At 44.3% G+C, this 20,201-nt stretch overlaps 1 protein-coding gene across 3 annotated transcripts in view; it reads right to left on the reverse strand.

The window, feature by feature from the left end:
- Nucleotides 1-20,201, reverse strand: part of LOC137627638 (uncharacterized) — a 208,874-nt gene that overhangs the window by 148,599 nt on the left and 40,074 nt on the right. For all 3 annotated transcript variants that reach the window (XM_068358774.1, XM_068358772.1, XM_068358773.1), the window contains exons 3-5: nt 17,359-17,426; nt 8,466-8,635; nt 7,471-7,555 (exon numbers count right to left, since the gene is read on the reverse strand). In XM_068358774.1, coding sequence (XP_068214875.1) covers nt 7,471-7,555; nt 8,466-8,635; nt 17,359-17,426 — 323 coding nt within the window. The remainder of the gene's footprint in view (nt 1-7,470; nt 7,556-8,465; nt 8,636-17,358; nt 17,427-20,201) is intronic.

Consider the following 20,201-nt stretch of genomic DNA (forward strand, 5'->3'; position numbering starts at 1 on the left):
GTTATATTGACACGGAGCAGTTTTGTATTCTGCCCAGTACTTTCAGTTTTTAACCTATTCCACTTTCCTTCTTTACATCTTTTTTCCCTCTTTTTTTACCAAAGTCTCTCCATCAAACCAAGGAGATTGGTCTTTTACAGTTATAGTCTTTTCCATCAGTGGGCACATGGTGTCATATTCACTTTTACTCACTTTATTATAAGTGGTCATAAGACAGTTAGCACACTTAGCTCCTAATAGACGTTGGTCATCATGATCACAGGGAATGTTGATAGCATCATTTATTTTCTTTGTAATTTCTTCAATAAATAAAGTAGGAGAAAAATTTGATTTATGTCTAAAGTATATTTTCTTTACTAATGCATGTTTCTGTAGAGGTAGACTAAACGTAATAAGTTTGTGTACTGGGGAGATAGTACAGTTTTCTTTGACTTTTATAGCAGATACAATATTATTCATGTCAACACTTAGAACTGTCTAGCGTATGCCCAGTTGTAGTAGTTGTACAGTCGACATTATTCACTAGTCGATATGATTCTAGTAACTCACTAAATGCCAAAGCGTCAGGATTTGATGCGTCATCAATCCAAAAATTGAAGTCTCCACAGATAACTAATTCGTTTTTCTCCATGATAATCATCTCAATGCGAGTACCAAATTCTTCAAAAAAGATACTAGTGTTTGGTCTAGGAGATTTGTAGATTGTTACAAAGGATATTCTTCTATTTTTTGGCATAAATTTTATTTCTATACAGTATATTCAAAGCTTGTTACACTAATTCCTTTCAACGTTTTGAGATTTGAGTAACTTTTATGAATAAAGAGTGCAACAACCCCCCTCAGACCTACCTTCTCTAGGTATGTGAAAGAAGGCATTTGTGGGGGAGCGTCATTTCAGTGATCTTTGCCTTGTCCAAGTTATTTAGCCACGTTTCACATGATGCTAGCATATATAAATATTTCTCGTTTATCAATTCTCAAATTTGAACAGACTTATTACCTACAGATTGTACATTTACATAGCCACAGTTTATGACATACCTAGTAACCATAATCAGTATTTTCTGCTAGTCTTTTCAATTTCAAGTTAAAAGCATTGCAGTCTCTAGAATTTACTGTGTGGTCACTTGGTCTGTTTAACTTTGTGCAGTTTATACACTTTGACACTTACAAATTACACTCCCTGGTGGAGTGTCTCCCTGAACATTTCCCGCAGACTTTATCTTCATTCTTAGACTTGCAATCTTTTTCAAAATGTCCATACCTCTGACAGTGGTAGCAGGTGATCACGTGGTACCTATCATGTATGTTATAGGTACCCCATCGTGACAAAACTTTGTCCCCACTATCATGAAAAGCCCTCCGAACTTCAGGATAACATTTCAACACAAGGTGGGTGGTCCCCCCCCCCCCCCCCCCCCCCCGAGGCAATTTTCTTCCAGACTACACTTATCTTATCTACTATATTTTGGATATGGCCCAGGCAGCAATTTCTTTGGATCAAAGCATTTACTACATCATCTTCATCATTGTATACATTGCATATCATTATTTTTGGTTTTAGATTTCCGATTTTTCCCATTTCAGTGTCAGCCACCAATGTCTGAATTTTGTTTGCCGCCTCTTCTCTTATCATATTGTTTGCAAAGTTTACAACAACATTTCCATTCGTAGTTGACCTCGTGTTAAGTATAGGAATGTCTTTAAGTGCTTGTTCAACTTAAAGTTTTCTTTCAATAATTTTAGTTGTTGTATTAATTGATTTAATTATCAACAGATTTTTTTCTTTAACCTTGTCAGCAAATGTCAGTTTCCCCGGTTTTGGGTCTATCAATGTTTGAAGTGTTGCTTTAATTGATTCCATACTCATGGCAAGAATGTCAATTTTCTCAGTGAGGTTGGTGATCTGGGTGTAATTTGCAGCGTCTGCGCTAAGGTCCGCAAGTTTGTTTTCCTAGTCATCTCTTTTTGCATCTTCTTCATTCAAGGCCAAATATCTGTTTACATCTTTCTTTAATTTTGATATTACTAAATTGTTTTGTCTGGCTTCACGTACGCAGTATGGGCATAACCAGTCTAGGTTATTACGTTCATTCTCACTGATGGCTGTCACTATATGCACACATCTCTTGTGGTAGAGTCTATTACATTCACATACTATCCATTTTCTCCGTTCTCTATCCGTGTCATTACATAAGAAACAGACATGGTTAGGAGCAGACATAGTGTACTGTTTCTTATCACATAAGACTATCAAATATATTTTCAATGATATTGTAAGCGAGAAACACATAGCTAACACATGACTCAGGCCAGGTCTCTTAAGTGGGATACTACTATAGCTATAGTATTGATACTCATCAGCACTACGTAATGCCCTGAAAGGAGTTGATGGAAGCACTTGAGGGTTAAGTAGGCTGCCCTCATTTCCTTAAGGTTATGTGGTACCGCCTTTCGGATTCAAACCAAAGTCCAGATGCCGTGAGGTGTAATAGATGAACCCCCACCCTGACCCCCTGTTCTTTTAATGTGTCTGTGAAGACCAACAAATGCCGGGGAGGAGAGAGATGTACTCATCTAAGGAGATAGGTGTCTAACACCCACCAACTCAGGTGTCTTTACTGTTCGGGTCCCACCAGAACTAGGGTACTCGGTGGGTCTCTGTGCTGAGGCCAAAAGGTCATCAGCTGTCACAATAGAGACCGTATGTGGAGCCAGCCATGGCGCACTAACTTCTAGATGAATGTTACATGCCCCAACAGTTTTGCAATTGGCGCTAGTAATTTACCTCTCAAGAGAAACCACTGCCAGTACTTGATCCCCTGATGGAAAGAGCTTGCCTAGTGTGGTCAGGACCAAAGGTGGAACAGTCTGTAAAGGGGAGGCTATCTGCCATTCCTCTTCGCAAGGGTGAGTGTTGGTAAGGTGCGCTGACAGGCACATCTCTTCTATTTTGTCCTGCTGGAAAAACGAGCCTGCTCAGTTCTCAAAGGTAATGGCTACCTGTGTGCACTTGTGAGGGGTGTGTACATGATTGTGGGGAGAAACTGGTACAGCACACTCCTTCCAATTCCCCCCAACCTCAAAATGAGAGCTGGAACTGCGAACTGGTTTGTGTATTTTTCCCCAGTTCTTAAAAGCAATAGATCTACCCATGAGTGCCTTTCTCAGCTTGCCCAGGTGCCGCGACATAGAACTCGCCTTTATACCGGACCATACTTCTTGTGTGCGCAGGTCTCGATGGAAAGACTCGACCAAGACAGCACTCCATGTAGCAGAAGTGAGGTACCTTTCTTAGTCAGGCAGACAAGCTCGTCTGCACACCTTGCTCAGTGAATGGGTGCGCAACTCCACGCAAGGTTTCATTGCGAAACTAATGTGTTACCACCCGAGTAGGATGGACGAGGGTATTTTTCTAAGAACTGTCTCCCACAGCAGCCTGGTGGGTAGCGTTATCCGTTCCTCCAGGAAGAGCCATTTGTTCATAACAGGCTATTAAGACTGCGGGAGACAGGTTGTACCAGCACCTGTGAGGAAAATTCCGGCCCCTCATCGGAAAATGGGAAGGGCTCTGGACTATCTGGTCAACCAATAACCAGAAGGATGTCAACAATACCCCTGGATTGTGCCTCTTATCATCCCCCCCCCTTGGGGTGACTAAGTTCCATTGTGCAAAACAAGCGACCTTGACTTTCAAGTGCAAAGTAAATTCTCCTTGGCTCCTCCCGAGGGGTCTTGAGATTATGTGGCAAGTAAAATCTCAAGTTGATATCCTGCTACAAAGGGGGGGGTGGAGAATTTGCTCTACCTGCCACCAATGCAATGGGAGTTGGCCGAGTATGTTACAAATCGGTAAACCAGGGTAGCCAGTACTCCTTAGAGGAAGATGTTATAGCGAATCTCCTTAGTGATCGCTTGAGGGCAAGAGACCGGTCGGTAATGACCGATCAGATACAACTACTTCCGAAAGGCAAGATTGAGGCATAACTTAAATCTATCGTTGGACAGGTAATGTATGCATAAATCCATCTACGGACCCGTAACAGACCAGGGAGGCAGACGCACATACAGGCGTAACCCAAATTATTAGTAGTGTCCGGAACTCGGTTGGAGAACGTTGATAAACATTAGTAACTGAGACCTCCTTCTTTCTATAAATGATGAAAACGCTTGTATTTCTTGATCTCCGATCGGCAAAACTGGAATAAGTGTCAAAATGGTATTTTCATTATAAAATAAATTTTTGAACATACTTACCCGGTAGTTATATACTGTATATAGCTTACGTCCCTGACGTCACGGCAGAAAATTCAAAACTCGCGCCAATCGCCAATTGGATGGCCAGGTGTACCACCCCTGCGCCCTAGCGAGGTACCTGGGAACCATTCCAGGAACCCTCATATATTCCATGCCTCTAGTCTCCTAGAGGGGAGGAGGGTTGGACTTAAATTATATATAACTACTGGGTAAGTATGTTCAAAAATTTATTTTATAATGAAAATACCATTTTTAAAAATAAGACTTACCCGGTAGTTATATATATAGCTGATTAACACCTTTTTAAAATAAACTTAAGGGTTCGTACCTGATAAGGAAGCTGACTTCAATGATACTCTGCCCCATTATGTCTGCTAGTCTTATGAGATCCAGCGGTCCTCCCAGGGGGCTGAAGATCTCGTAGGGACTGTCAAACCGGTGTCAAAATCTCATCATGATAGAACCTCCTCCAATAACAAGTTCCGCGCGCTCACAAGGAACAAATTTGACCACCTGACAAAATCAAAGATTGTGGAAGACTGACACAATCTCCACAAACAACCATAAAAAACAATTAAAAGTACCAAGAGAAGAAAAGGTTATTGGGATTATGGGAACATAGTGGTGGATCCTTCACCCACTACTGCACTCGCTGCTATGAATGGACCCAGAGTGTAGCAGTCCTCGTAACGAGTCTGAACACCTTTCAAATAATATGAAGCGAACAGATTTACTCCTCCAGAAGGTTGTGTCCATTTTGCTTTGCAATGATCTATTCTGTCTGAATGCTGCCGACGTTGCTACTCTGACTTCACGAGTCTTGACCTTTAAAAGACCAAGGTCTGATTCATTACAATATGTGCTTCCTTAATCAAAAACCTGATAAAAAATGACAAGGCATTTTTTGACATCTGTAATGAGGGCTTTTTGACCGAGCACCATAAAGCTTCAGAATTGCCTCGTAAATTTTTCGTTCTATCCAAGTAGCATCTCAGAGCTCTTACTGGGCATAAGACTCTTTCCAATTCTTCGCCAACCAAATCCGTAAGATTCGGAATCTCAAACGCTTTGGGCCAAGGTTGAGAAGGGCGTTCGTTTTTGGCCAGAAAGCCTAATTGCAAGGCACAGACAGCTTTACCATCACGAAATCCAAAGTTTTTGCTAAATAAAGTCTTCATAGTTAGGTCTTTCATAGAAGTTGAACCCAGTGGCTCAAACCTCTCGCTCATAAGATACTTCAAAACAATATCCAGATTCCAAGCTGGTGAATCTTGGTTTCATTGTTTTGTAGTCTCAAAAGACTCAAGAAGTTCTTGCAGATCCTTATTGTTAGAAAGGTATAGGTTTCTATGCCTGAACACAGTTGCTAACATACTCCTATATCCTTTAACAGTCGAGGAGGAGAAGTTGCACTTCCTTCGAAGGTGGAGCAGGAAGTCCGCAATTTGGGCTACAGAGGTACTGGATGAGGAAAGAGAGTTGACTCTATACCACTCTCTAAAAACCTCCCACTTGGATTGATAAACTTTGATAGTTGAAGTTCTTCTTGCTCGTGCAATGGCTTGAGCTGCCTCCTTCGAAAAGCCTCTAGATCTAGTGAGTCTTTCGATAGTCTGAAGGCAGTCAGCTGAAGAACGTGGAGATTTTGATGGAATCTTTCCAAGTGGGGTTGTTTGAGTAGATCTACTCTTAATGGAAGTATTCTTGGGGTGTCTACCATCCATTCCAGTACCTCTGTGAACCATTCTCTTGACGGCCAAAAGGGGGCCACTAGGGTCATTCTGGTCCCTTTGATTGTTACAAATTTCTGTACCACTTTGTACACGATCTTGTATGGTGGGAAGGCGTACAGATCTAGGTTGGACCAATCCAAAAGAAACGCGTTGGGTGAGCAGCAGAGGTAGAGACCAAAGGCCTCTCGCTACCTTCCTTACACAGGGAACCCGTGTAAGGAAGGCAGCTCAAAAGAAAATCTATTAAGCATTAGGCCATTTGTTTTTAACCGTAACCGGTTAAAGGGGTTTGGTGGGAGAGAAAGGCTACGTCTTTACACTACCGAGCCAAAATAAAAAGTGACTGTTAGTTGCTAGTGCTGGTGTGAGCGGGAGGGTTAACTTGCCCTGTTCTCCCCCACCCTAACTAGCAGTGGGTAGTTGCACCCTGACAGAAATCTTATCGGCTGGTTTCAGCTTCGCCAAAATAATACTCTATAATAAAGAGTGGAAGGTTTGTGTTTTGCAGAGGAACAAATAATCTTTAAACTAATAATAAACTCAAATAAATCAAATTTGGTGGGAATGATAGTGACTAAACCTACTAGAATTAGCTAAGACCTGTAATATCTATCTGAAGGACATAAAGGAATTATACAATATGTTAACAATATGTAGTGAGTTACAATGTCCACCATCCACTTAAGAAAGGGCAGGAAATTTTACGTCCTAGAGACTGGTCATAAGTAGACACTCACCAACCAAGCAAGGACTACAGGAGCCAGGCAATGATTGCCCATTACTCAATAAGTAGAACCTATAAGCCCTCCTCAACTTCCAATCCCTAGTTCACAAGACAGTGAAGTTGCAGACGCTACTGGAAAATATCAGGCTTATCTATGCCTCAAATACCCACTCAAAGTTTATATCACTTGAAAAATAAACTTCCAAATTATTCTATATTATATAATACAGTATCTGAATGTCTAACTCTTGAAATTATAAAAAAAAAAAAATTTATACCCTCATAAGCCATTATCAACCAAGAATTACCACAGAACACAATAAATTTGTTAGAATTTCTTAGAAACTATATGAACTGTTTTTGTCCAATTACCAATGTGGTGGTTCCCCCAATGTATTCTGGGCACACATGCAACAAATAAAAGAACTCTCCCACCAAAAGCCATCAAACCTTTAATAAACTGAAAAGTGATGAAAAAAGACCATCACACAAGAAATTACGGGGTGTCAATGAAAAGCAAAGGAAAAAAGTACAAAATTTAAGGTCATTAACCACATATTCATGAGACAACTAATATTCAAAGCTAATCTTTTTCTCTGGAAAGAAAGGTCACATTCACTTCTAACTACAGCTTCCTTATTTATACAGGAGAATTGAGCTCTCTGTCTACGATCATCAAAGCTAACACATTAGAAACACAAGTACATTTCAAGACCAAAAAGTAAAATATAGAAAACTGAAGTTCACAATACTAACCTATTTTTTCTTGACAAAGAATATTTAGGAACTTGCTGCTCATCCCAGATCCTCTTTTCTGTATACATTCAATCAAATATTTCAACTGAAAATAGAAAAAAATCTTGGATTACTAACAACCAGAGACAGATTAATAGAATGCACATGATTATATCATCTCATGAAATAATATGAATGTTTTCACATGAAATTCTTAACTCTGACAGGATCTTTATCTAAAGGTTTGTTAAACAATTTTGTGTAAAAAACTATAATTTATAAATGTTTTAACGAAATCTACATATTGAAAACCTGGTTATTTACTGTAGGCTGAAGAATGGCCAAACACAAAATATGCAAGTCCAGCAAGTGCGACCAATTCAATGAATTCCACAAGCTAGCTATGTTTAATCTTTCCAATTAACTAGATTTATTCCTTTGTGATGTCTAAATAAATAATCATTGATAAGGATAACTACTAGATGCTACTTAGTCTAAGTAGTTTGACTTTAACTAGCATACTTATATCCTCATATCTCCACATGAGCAGAAATCCATCCTATTTCAACATTTACAAAACTTTAATGTTTAAGAAATGCATGGAATATTAATTTTATTATTTGTTATACATTACAACTATTAGGACAATAACACTAAGTCTCAATCTACGTGACTTCTGGTGACTGGAAAATGCAAATTTCCAAGGACACACATTCTTCAAATTTAATGGCTGACTTTTACACAGTTCTCTGATGGGAACAGAAGCATTGCTAAGTAACAGAAAATTGTTTGTTATAGTATATTGACAATGAATCTTACATCTACTGCATTAAGATTTGGGTCCATAAATATAAATTGCATAATTCAAACAAAGCTTGTATTTCTTTAGGAATGGACTGCAATCACAAAAAGACATTGCTTCAAAGGTCAAAGTTTTGAACCTAACTTCTAATACATGACTCACACGGTGCAATTAGAAACTACAATAAGTCTGTGAAAAAAAATAAAAAACTCACCTTCAATTGAATCTGAGAATCCATTAGAGGAGACTGAATAAGCTTGTTGTTTAATTTTGCACAAGTTACCATTGTAATATACAATAGTAACAAAGTTAGCTTGACTATTTCCAACTCATCTCCAGACACTACAGCCTCAAAGCATACAAGCTTGGGACCAGCAAAGTATTCTGTATGGAAAATAGGATTTAATCAAGAACAGTATAATCATACAACATATACTACATAAAGCTACTACCTGGCTTTAAGTCTTATTGTCAAACATTATTACCCTACAGCCATTGTTTTTCAACTACTGTACACTGCTCTCTTTTATCCACGAGAAACTTTATATACTGTATTGCTACTCAAATACTGTACAATTACCTACACCATGAAATTAACCTATTCTTCCCCTCTCCTTATAATACAGTATCATAATTTTGCCTTGCTTTTGTATAAAAGTATTTCATATCATATTTTGAACTTCCTCTCGGAACAGAAGGGATTCTATTTAGAGAACTGTGTAGGATAATTATGGATATCATTTTAATATTCATAAAAATTTAGAAAGCTTTTGAAAGAACACCAATTGCAGTAATTGCTTACATCCATACATCATGTTATGAAATACAATTCTAGAAAGATGACAAATTTGTAATAATTTGTATTTTTCCTAGCATACAAACATCCTACAATTTATATTGGGTATATTTTTTTCAGCGAAGCTGAACTAGCCATGATAATTTTTAGTGAGAGATAACTACCGCATCCGCTAGTTAGCGGGTGGGGGTGGGGTAGCTCGGCTACTCTGCTCACTCCGCACATAGGTTGAGTAACTACTATGCTTACTAGCAGGACTAGTATAAATAGTGTATAAATAGTGAATATTTGTATGCTAGGAAAAATAAAAATTATTACGAATTTCTCGTTTTTTCAAGCATAAATACAAAAGTTCCACTATTTATATATTGGTAGACTCACTCCTAAGAGGGAGGAAATCCTTTACAAACTGACTTTGGTATCTGGCCCAGGGATCTCTACTTCGGTAAGCCTAAAGTAGTAGGAACCCTACCCTCGCTAAATTCTAGTGCTGCCTTTAAGGAGCAAGCGCTATTAGCGGCCTGCAGAAGATTGTGTGTTCGTGAAAATAGCTACGCGGGTGGTCTTAACATAGGAACTCGAATACAAACCCAAGATTCCTTAGACTTTACCAAATACCCTCCCTCGAAGAGATATTGAGGACGCAACAAAGTATTATTTCTACACTTAGGTTACATAAGTGAAATGAGTCTTACCTGCAGAGGTGAGATCAGCTTATGCTGAGGAACCATGGTGCTGTTTTCCCCAGGGAGGGAGGAGAAGGTGAAAGAAAGAAGGAGCCAGTCATTCTACTCATTCACACCAGACTAACCCGGGTAACCTCAGCCCTCAACCCTCTGCTAATTGTCCAACAAGGAGCTTGAGGTGTTTTGGACCACTTGTTGTGCAGCCACCACAGGACCTATCAGAATGTTTTTAGGTTCCTGTGGGTTACATCTCGCAGGTAGTGGGCAGTGAACGTTGTCTGACGTTTCCACACACACACGCTTGCAATACCTGCGCCACAGAGAAGTTCATTTTGAACGCCAGGGACGTTGCAATGCCCGACATCATGAGCTCTGGGTTGTTTGGAAGGAGGAGAGTCTGGAATGAGGGCGAACTTCCGTATCCAGGAGGAAAAGGAATTCCTAGTAACCCTCCTCTTGATTTTCCCCCTGCTAACAAGCAGTGCTTGTACACGGAGGCAAGATGCTGCCGTTCTTTTAAGGTAACACCTCAGACTCCTCACTGGACAAAGTAACAGTTAGTATGGATCTTCAACTACAGAACGAAGACTATATCCTGAATGGACAGAACCTATTGTCCAGTACAGCCGAATTTTGAGTGGAGTTCGCTAACTCTTTTGGCGGAAGCCTAAGTGAGTAGGAACTCTATCCTCCATGTGAGGTGGCGATCTGTTGCCTGGCGTAATGGTTAGTAAGGTGGACCCTTCAGGGACTGAAGGACCCGAACCACGTTCCAAGGAGGAAGTCTTAAGTTCCGACTGGGGACAAGTAATTTCATAACTCGGCATGAGTAAGGAAAGTTCCAACAAGGAAGAAATATCTACTCCTTTCAGTTTAAAGGCAAGACTCAAAGCTGAGCGGTAGCCTTTGACTGCAGATATCAAGAGAAGCATTTCTTCCCGAAGGTGTACAAGGAACTTGGCTATGGCTGGAACAGTGGCACTGAGGGGATACCAATTCCATGACACAAATCACCAAACACTGACCACTTGGCTTGATAGACTGATCCTGTTGAGTGTCTGTGTCCAGCCATCCAGCCTCTCTGTGAGAGGAGGTGCTGGACAGTCTCCAGGCATGAAGCCAAAACAAATCTACGGCTCTGTAGTAGATGTTGGCATCTGGTTGTTTGAGTAGATCGGGTCGTGGAGGGAGTTTTCTCGGGGTCCAGAAACCATTCTGAGTGCTACCACAGCGGAGCTATAAGCGTCATTCATAAGTTCTTGCTTACTTGTACTTGGTTGAGAACTTTTCCCATCAGACAAAATGGGGGAACGCGTACACATCCATGTTTTCCCACTGATGATGGAATGCATCTTGCCAATGAGCCTGGGGATCTGGAACTGGTGAATAGTATAACAGGAGCTTGAAGTTCACGGACGTTGCAAACAGATCCACAGGCGGGGTACCCCACAAAGTTGGGACTTTGTTGGCTACTAGATTATTTAAAGATCACTAGGAGACAACTATCAGAATCGCTCGGCCCAGACTGTCCGCAAGCACATTCCGCTTGCCCGGAATGAAGCAAGCTAGTAGGGACATCAAGTTGCCTTCTGCCCATCTGAGTATCTCTACTGATAGATGGCACAGCGACTGCAAAAAGGTACTGCCTTGCTTGTTTAGGTAAGCAACTACTGCAGTGTTGTCGCTCATCAACACCACAGAGTGCCCCGCCAAGAACTGGTAGAACTGTTTGAGGGCGAGGAAGACTGCCCTCATCTCTAACAGGTTTATATGCTGATACCTTTCAGATTTGGACCACTGGCCGGAGGTGGTGTGGTGCAGCATGTGGGATTCCCGCCCTTCTCTTGAGCATCAATTCTGGGGGGGAGAACAAGAAGATCGGCCCCCTTTCCGGAACCTTAGGTCTGTCAGTCACCATCTGAGGTCAATCTGTTTCTCTTGCCCTATGCGGACTAAAGTCTCTAGAGTCTCCCTGAAATCGGTGATCTGATTCCATTGGGATTTCAGCTGCCACTGGAGAGATCTCATCCTGAGGCAGCTGTTGGGAACTAAACATACCAAAGAGGAGAGGTGACCGAGTAGATGCACCCAGCCCTGCGCAGGGGAGCTCTTTCTGTTTGAGGAAGGGCCATGCTACCTTTCTCAACCTACAAATCCTTTTGTCAGATGGATAAGATTTGTGGCTTACGGTGTCCAATAGCGTGCCTCGGTATACCAGTTTAGGAAGGGGGATCAGATGAGACTTCTAGAGGTTTACCATGATCCCCATATCTTGGCAAAGCCTTAGAAACTTGTCTCGATGGCGGAGAAGGGCCGCCTTCGAGTCTGCCAGAATCAGCCAATCGTCCAGTTATCTTGGGAGACAGATACCGAGTCTGTCAGCCCAACCTGACACAAGGGCGAACACTTTCGTGAAAGCCTGAAGTGCTGTGGAAAGACCAAAATACAACACCTTGAACTTGTATAGTTTTTGGTGTTGGGAGAATCTTAGATACTTCCTGAAAGATGGACGGATTAGGATCTGGAAGATGGCATCCTTCAAATCTAGAGTGCACATGAGGTCTTTTGGTCTGATAGCGAGTCGGACCGTCTTGGGAGTCTCCATCCTGAACGGAGTTTGCTGGACAAACTTGTTCAAGGGGGAGAGCAATGACTGGTCTCCAGCCTCCAGACACCTTTTCTACAAGAGTCGACTGTAAAAGCCTGGAGACCAGTCACAGATCTCTTGGAGAGCACCCTTTTCCAACAGGGTCTGGACTTTGTCCTGAAGAGCTGATTCCTTTGCATAGGAGTCTGATGAGATAGGCACTCCAATTAGTGGAGGGAGAGATAGCAATACCCCGAACGGATCACCTAGACTGTCCAGGGTTCGTCCCCGTGGTGAAGCCACCTCTGCCATCGGCTGTTCAGGCATTCCCCACAGGTGGGAGGATTGCCCAACCTATCGGTGTCGGCCTCTGCCGGACCCCCGCTTGCCTCTGCCTCCAAGGAAGGACTTTCTACCGAGAGAAGGCTTGGACATCCTGCGACCCTGATGTTTAGGGTCTCTAGCCTTTTCGTCGGCAGTCTAGGAGCTGGAAACCTTTGTGGCTGAGAAAGGTAAGGCCTTGAAGTCAAGGTCCTGTGAATGAGAGTTCGTAGAGGACTTTTTCCACTTATCAGCCACACGCTCGACATCCTCAGGATTGCATAATGAACTCCCCTTGAAGGGGGAATTCCTGATCCCTGCTACCTCGGCCTGAGGTAGTTGTTTATGGAATTTTCCTATTACGACATCCCGTCTCCTCCAGATGGTGTTGGCCCAAGGTTCACCAGTTGATGAGACAGGAACTCGATGGCCCAAGTGCCTGATAATAGTCAAGTCTCCATTGACTTCCTTGTGGACTTTTTGGACCAGTTCTGAAACCGGAACAATTGTCCTAAATATCCTAACCAGAAATCAAGCCACGAGGTAGCCAGCATGGCATACCTTATGACCTTTTCCTGGTTCAGGATCTTAGAGGCCTAAAACTAGTCGGGCAGTCCTGCTAACTTCTCAGAGGGCGTGCCCTTCAAGAGTGCCTCTATAGAATGGTCAAGAGGCATAACTAGTAGCAACTCATTGAGGATTGCATGATACCTCCACTGCATGATAAAATGTGGTGGAAAGTGTCGGGAGGAGGAGCTGGTACGAAGAGAGGAAGACGACCCAGTCGCTTAGGACACAGCCTTCTGCTTGGCACACTTCAACGCCTTTGACCAGGGCAAAGCTGCACTGGTCTTCAGGGGTCTCTGGGTGCCATAAAGCTGGTCTAGGACCATATCCCTACCATCAAGAGGGGCAGCCGATGGATCTGGCAGCCCATTGATGGTTCGGATTCAGATTAAAACCTGCCAGAAGGCGTGCTCTATCTCCTTTCACTCCGCCTCCATCATTTTAGGGCTAGCGGCAGCTGGCAAAACGTCGTCCTCGTAATAATTTTGCTCATCTACTTCCAAGCTTTCATCTATAAGAGCCCGGAGTGGGTCAAGCTCGTTATCGTAATCAACGGAGGACTAGACAATTACCGAGGGCGTACTCAGTTCCCTCTAAGTCTCCGCTCAAATAAGGGAGGCCTGGCCGAAGATTACGGAAGTGAATAAATCCTTCGAATCTCTGTGCTGAGGCAGAAGTTCCTCCATTAATGTAGGCCTTGCTGCTTTCACTGACCTGCGGGGGAGATGGAACTCCGCAGAGGCAGGAAAGGCGTCACCCAAGAAGGGTGAGGTGCCTCCCTTGGCACTACCTCGGGTTGAGTCAGATGAAACGAGTTGGTATAAGAAACTGTACGGTCCTCCTTAGGAGGAGGTCTAATTCTCTTCCTCTTCCCTTTGGTCCTTGCCTGTGGGGACTTGAGCTGTAGGGGACTCTCCTGAGGTTCTGGAGCACTCTCTTCCCTGGCTCTCTTGCGAGGAAAGATGTTATCCTCCTTGCGTGAAGGCTCTGTTGGAGCAGAGTTCTTATAATTCCCCTTGGGATCAACAGGGGAAGAGGGGTACGGGATGAGAGGAGGAAACAGGGGAATCCTGGGAGTGCAGCCTAAGGACTGAGAGTGGGGACTGACCCCCGTCACAGCTTGCCGCATTACAGTACATCATTCTTTAACCCATGGGGTCACAGGCTCCCGATGTGCTGGGAGGAAGATCCTTAGGATGACATACATCACTAGGCTTAGGTAACTCCACAGGTACCTTAGCCTTCCTACCTCAGGGCAAGATTGCACAGGCCTTCCCATCAGGAGAGGAACTGGGCGTTGTCAGGTGGGTGACAGGTGCTTCGGGGCAGGTGGAGTCCGACGAGGTTGGCAAGACTAGCGAGTCTATCTCTTAGCAGGAGGTTTACCCTAGGAAGGAATATCTCCTGCAGGCAGAAAAGGAGATGGGTCCCCGGTACCATTGGAGCTGTACGAGATGGTTTTCGCAAGACTGATCTGTGTGTCTGCCACGACACGACAGACTCATCAAGATTAAGGTCACAATAACCAAAAAGTTCCTCGTAATGTTGGTTACGAGAGGCCGAAGGTTCCGTATAACCAGTGTCGTAAGAATCCAAAGTTTTAACGGCCGGTCCGAGAGCCCAGGGGCTCAACAAAACTGGGGTTGCACAATCCAGAGGGATCAATGCAACGGGAAACCAAAGTTTCCCTGCTATGAGAGCCTGAAGGTCCCACATAGCGGGAGGCACGGGAGTCCGAAGGCTCAGCGTAACCTAGGTTGCAAGATCCCAAGGGAGCTGCGCAACGGGAGACCAAAATCTCTGTCACAAGAAACCTGCGCTTCAGCGTGAAGGTTGGCACAAGAGCCAGCTGGCTCAATGTAACCAACGTTGCGAGAGCCTGAAAGCCTAAAGCAACTGGAGCCCCAGGATTCCGTGTCACGGGAACCCAAAGGTTCAACGTAGCGAGAATCCGAATGTCCTCTGGTGTCACAAGAGCTCAAAGGCTCAGCAGGACGGGAACACGAAGGTCCCGGGTTGAGAGAGCTCACATACTCTCAGCAACAGGAATCCGAAGGCTCCTGATCACACAGAACTAAAGGGTTAATGTGATTGGAACCCTGAAGTTCAAAAAGGCGTTTCCTAACAGCTCTAGGAGAACGCCGTGGATGGAGAGGTGACTAAAGTTTCCAAACAGCGGACCAGCAGAGAAGAATGTCCAGCAGGCTCCTCCCGAGGGGGAGTCTGTGTCAGCTCGAAAGCTGTCTCCCCCGGGAGGAAACTTGTTTGCCAGAGGGTGAACCAGGCTCACGAACGGATTCTGCCTCCGTCCTTGGAGGAGAAGCGTGAGTCTCTCTGAGCCGCAATTGCCCTTTGGCGATTCTCTCTCGCAAACAAGAGAGGTGTTCCCCACAGGGAAAACTCTAGGAGAGTGAGCTGCCATTGCCCTGGTGGATCAGCAACACCCTCAAAGTCAGACACCGGAGACTAGATGTCAGACTGTCGGGCTGCAGCACCTGCACCCACAGAAGGAGGAACATCCACGGAGGAAGGAGCCGAAAGTCTAATCTCCATTACCCTCTGAAGTAGGTCAAAGAGAACCTCCTCCAAGGGGAGGTCACCAACACCCAGTGATGGCCAAAACGAAAGAAAATCTGACATACCTCAGGGGGCACCACCTGCGGGAAGGGGCGGGGCAGACTCACTAGGGAAGTCAACACCGTCCCCCACATTGCAAGGCTGACCTGGAGTAACAGGGGCTGCGCTGCTACTCGGAGGTTCTTCGGAAAGAACTGGTGGAGGAGCAGCTTCGGGAAGACATTGGGGGGTAGAAGTAGAAGACCGGTGTTTCTTCAACTTCGAGGAAGACTCCGAAGGCAAAGAATCACGCTTGGACTTCTTCTTCCGTCGTCTGAGCCTCTCCCACTGGGAGACAGACCACGCCCTACACTCTACACAGGTGTCGTCCCTAGAACACCGGTGGCCCAGACAAGTCGGATACAGCAGATGGAGGTCTGTCTCAAGGGGGGACATGAAGGTACCGCAAGCACAGCCTTCAGGACCTGGACAAGTACGCATGGGACACATCACTCACATGCACATAATCTAAAAAGAAATAAAAAGCAATTATTGAAGCAAGTAAACTGGGAGAGCGCGGAAAGTATGGCCATCTCTACCAAGCCAAGAAAGCAAAGTGATTACTCAAACTAGGTGTGTGAGTGAGTAGAGTAGCTGAGCTACCCTACTCCCACCTGCTAACTAGCAGGTGCAGTAGTTATCCATAACTAAAATTTATCATGGCTAGTTCAGCTTCCCCAAAAAACAATATACAGTGAACCCTCGTTTATCGCGGTAGATAGGTTCCAGTCGCGGCCGCGATAGGTGAAAATCCGCGAAGTAGTGACACCATATTTACCTATTTATTCAACATGTATATTCAGACTTTTAAAACCTTCCCTTGTACGTAGTACTGTTAACAAACTACCCTTTAATGTACAGAACACTTAATGCATGTACTACAGTACCCTAAACTAAAACAGGCACAAATATTAAAGGTGATTTTATATCATGCATTTCCTAAACATGCTAAAAAGCACGATGAAAAATGGCAACCAATGTTTTGTTTACATTTATCTCTGATCATAATGTAGAAACAAACTGGAGGTAGAGCTTTGCTTATTACCCAGACATATTTCCCATACTTTTCCCTTAGAACTACATCACATCTTCCTACTTTAGATATATAGATATATATATATATATATATATATATATATATATATATATATATATATATATATATATACATATATATATATATGTGTGTGTGTGTGTGTGTGTGTATATATATATATATATATTTATATGTATACACATATACATACCTACATATATACATAAATACATGCATACATATATATATATATATATATATATATTACTGTATATATATGGGTTATGGAAAAAATCCGCGAAGTGGTGAATCCGCGATGGTCGAACCGCGAAGTAGCGAGGGTTCACTGTACCCAATATAAATAGTGGAAGGTTTGTATTTGCGCTGGAACAACTTAACTTTTCATGAAGCAGTACATGAATTAAAAGACTTAACATATAGTATACTACTATACTGAAGGTCATAATAGACAAAAAGTAGGGGATAAATTTCACCAACCTTTCAAGAGGCTATCAAGTACTGCCACAATCTTTTCTGTGTCCTCACTCTTAATGTCTTCATTTTTCCTGGAAAAAAAATAAATAAAAACTGTAAAAAACAAACTTTAAAAGTTGTATAGTAAACATGTGATTGCATTGAAAATATGACAAATTCGAAGATAATTTGTATTTTTCCTAACCATACAAACCTTAGCTATTTACAAAGGGTATTACTTTTAGCGTAGCTGAAATGGCGAGCCATTAGAATTTAACGAGGGTATATTACCCCCGCGCTAGTTAGCGGGGGGGTAGGGGAGTGGTAGCTAGCTACCCCTCCCCCCCCTCACACACAGGTGAATACTCACTTTCACTTAGAGGTAGGACTTGTCTTAGGGGACAGGGCTGGCGGGCAAATATGTGTAAATAGCTAAGGTTTGTATGGTTAGGAAAAATACAAATTATCTTCAAATTTGTCATTTGTTCCGTAACCGAAATACAAACCACGCTATTTACAAAGGGTGACTTATCCCTTAGGAAGGGTGGAAAGTCCCCAGCCATACTGACTTTGGCTTTACCCGGGGACTCAGAATCCGAGTGAGTCGCACTCGAGAAAAGGAGTCCCTGCACCTCACAAGTTCCTTGCTCCGCAAGGAACCATGTGGCCTACGTAAGCTTGTGTGTGAAGGAAGAAGTGTGACCCGTCCTAGGCAGTTGACCTGGAGTTCCAGAAGGAACTCTGGGTTAGGACGTTCCCAATACCACCTCGTCAGGGTATGGGGGACGCGACAGTATTGACTCAATACTCGGAACACAAGGAAGCATGGTTTACCTGCAGAGGTTCGAGGTCAGCTATGCAGAGACCAGGATGCTGCTTCCCCATAGAGGGGATGATGAAGAAAGAAGTAAGGGCCAGACATACTTCTTTCGTTCATGCAGACTAAAACCTGATAACAATGCCCTCAACCTTCTGCTACCTGTCCAAAAAGGAGCCTGAGGTTAGACCAGCTGTTGTGTAGCCACCACAGAGCGATAGAAAACGTATCGAGACTCCTGTGGGTCACGCCCTGCAGGAAGCGGGCTGCGAAGGTCATCAGACGCTTCCAGACTCCAGCTTGTAGCACCTGCGTCACAGAGTAGTATTACTCGAAGGCGAGGGACGTTGCGATGTATCCAACATCGTGCTGTGACGTGACGGGGGAGGGTCTGAAGACAGGTCGAGATGAATGTCCTTGAGTCCGGGCTGAAGAGGTATACTGGTGACTCTCCCCCCATGTCCTCCTTGTGTTCCCAAATCGGCTGTAACTGAGGACAAACTGCAGCTGTTCCCAGCGCTAACCTCTCGATTCCTTACTGGCAAGAAAGAGAAGGTCTTGGGACATCAGACACAGAATGGAGACTCGAAATCTTGAATGAATCGGACCGAAGGGCCGGGACCCTCAGATTCTGAGTCTAGCCAGCAACTCAGGAGCGAGCCTGAATGTTGCCTTCCCCTCTTCCTTAGAAAGGGGGGAGTAGTAAGAGACCAAGAAGATTGCTTACACACTGGCCGTGGCCAGAGTGAGCAGAAGACCCAAGGCGGAATACAATCCGAGGCCTGTCATAAAAGGGTCTTGAGAAGATCTCTTAAAGGACTAAAGTCCGAGCCATGCTCCAAGTTGGAGGTCTTCCTCCGACTAGGGCAGGGACGAGCGTAGCTTCGCATGAGCGAGGATAGATCCAGCGGGCAGGAAAAGTTATTCCTTTAAGCCTGAAGGTCAGGGAAAGGCTGAGCGACAGGCTTCATTGCCGAGAGCGGAAAGGAGTTTCCTCCCGCCGAAAGGCAATAAGACCGTTATTGCTGGAGAAGAGGCCTCAAGGGAAGAGGTATATCTCCCACGGCACCAACCACCTTAGACTCTTCACTTTGCCTGGGAGACCCCTGTGGATGACTATCGCAGATGACGCGACCTCCGTACCGCGACTGTAGCGGGTTGTCTCTTCTAGAGGAGGAAGCGTAGTGTCTCCAGGCATGAAGCCGAAGCGACGCCCCGGTTCGGGAGAGATGTCGCAGTGTGGTTGCTTGAGTAGTCTGCTCTCCCGGGAGTTCCGTCAGGGGAAGCAGAGGGTCCAGAAACCGTTCTGCGCATAGTCCCAGTGGAGCTCTCCCATTGAAAGGTTGACAGAAAACCTGGTCTTGTTGAGACCCATTGTCCGCAGACAAAAAGGAGGGAAGACGCAGGCGTCGAAGTTGTCCCACCATCACCGGAATGCATCTTGCCAGAGTCTCGGGGTCTGAGACTGGGGGGAAGACTAGCGGAAGCTTGAGGTTCCAAGCTGTCGCGATCAGGTCCCCCAGACCAGCACTTGCTGGTTACCCAAGGTCAAAGACCCCTAGGTACACTCTCTCTATGAGGCTCTGCTCGGATAGTCTGAGAGAAACATTCCCCTGCCTGGAATGAGAGAGCCGATGGTGGTATTGAGAGAATCTCAATCATCCCGGTATCTCTACTGCAAGATGTGAAGGTGTGAAAATGCGTCCCCTGCTGGTTAGAATGAAGTCGACGCGCAACGGGGTGACTCGGCAGGAGCTGTAGGATCTGAAGAGGGGCCAGACTAAGGCCCCTAAGCCTGCCTGAATGATGGAGAGGTATCCTTCAGGTCTTGACCATAGGCCTGGACCAGAACATGCCCCCCCCCCCCCCCCCCTTTCCTTTGACGAGTCCGAGAACAGCATCAAGAATGTGGGGAAAGGACGAGAATATCCACTACCATCAAGAGGCTCCATAGGTCAACACCCATTGCAGGTCTCATAGTTCCGCTGGTCCCATAGGGCCAGGGAGTCCGGTTAAACATTGCCTGAAGCCACCGGAACTTGGATCGCCC

This window comes from Palaemon carinicauda, chromosome 35 (genome assembly GCF_036898095.1).
Source record: "Palaemon carinicauda isolate YSFRI2023 chromosome 35, ASM3689809v2, whole genome shotgun sequence".
NCBI lineage: Eukaryota > Metazoa > Arthropoda > Malacostraca > Decapoda > Palaemonidae > Palaemon > Palaemon carinicauda.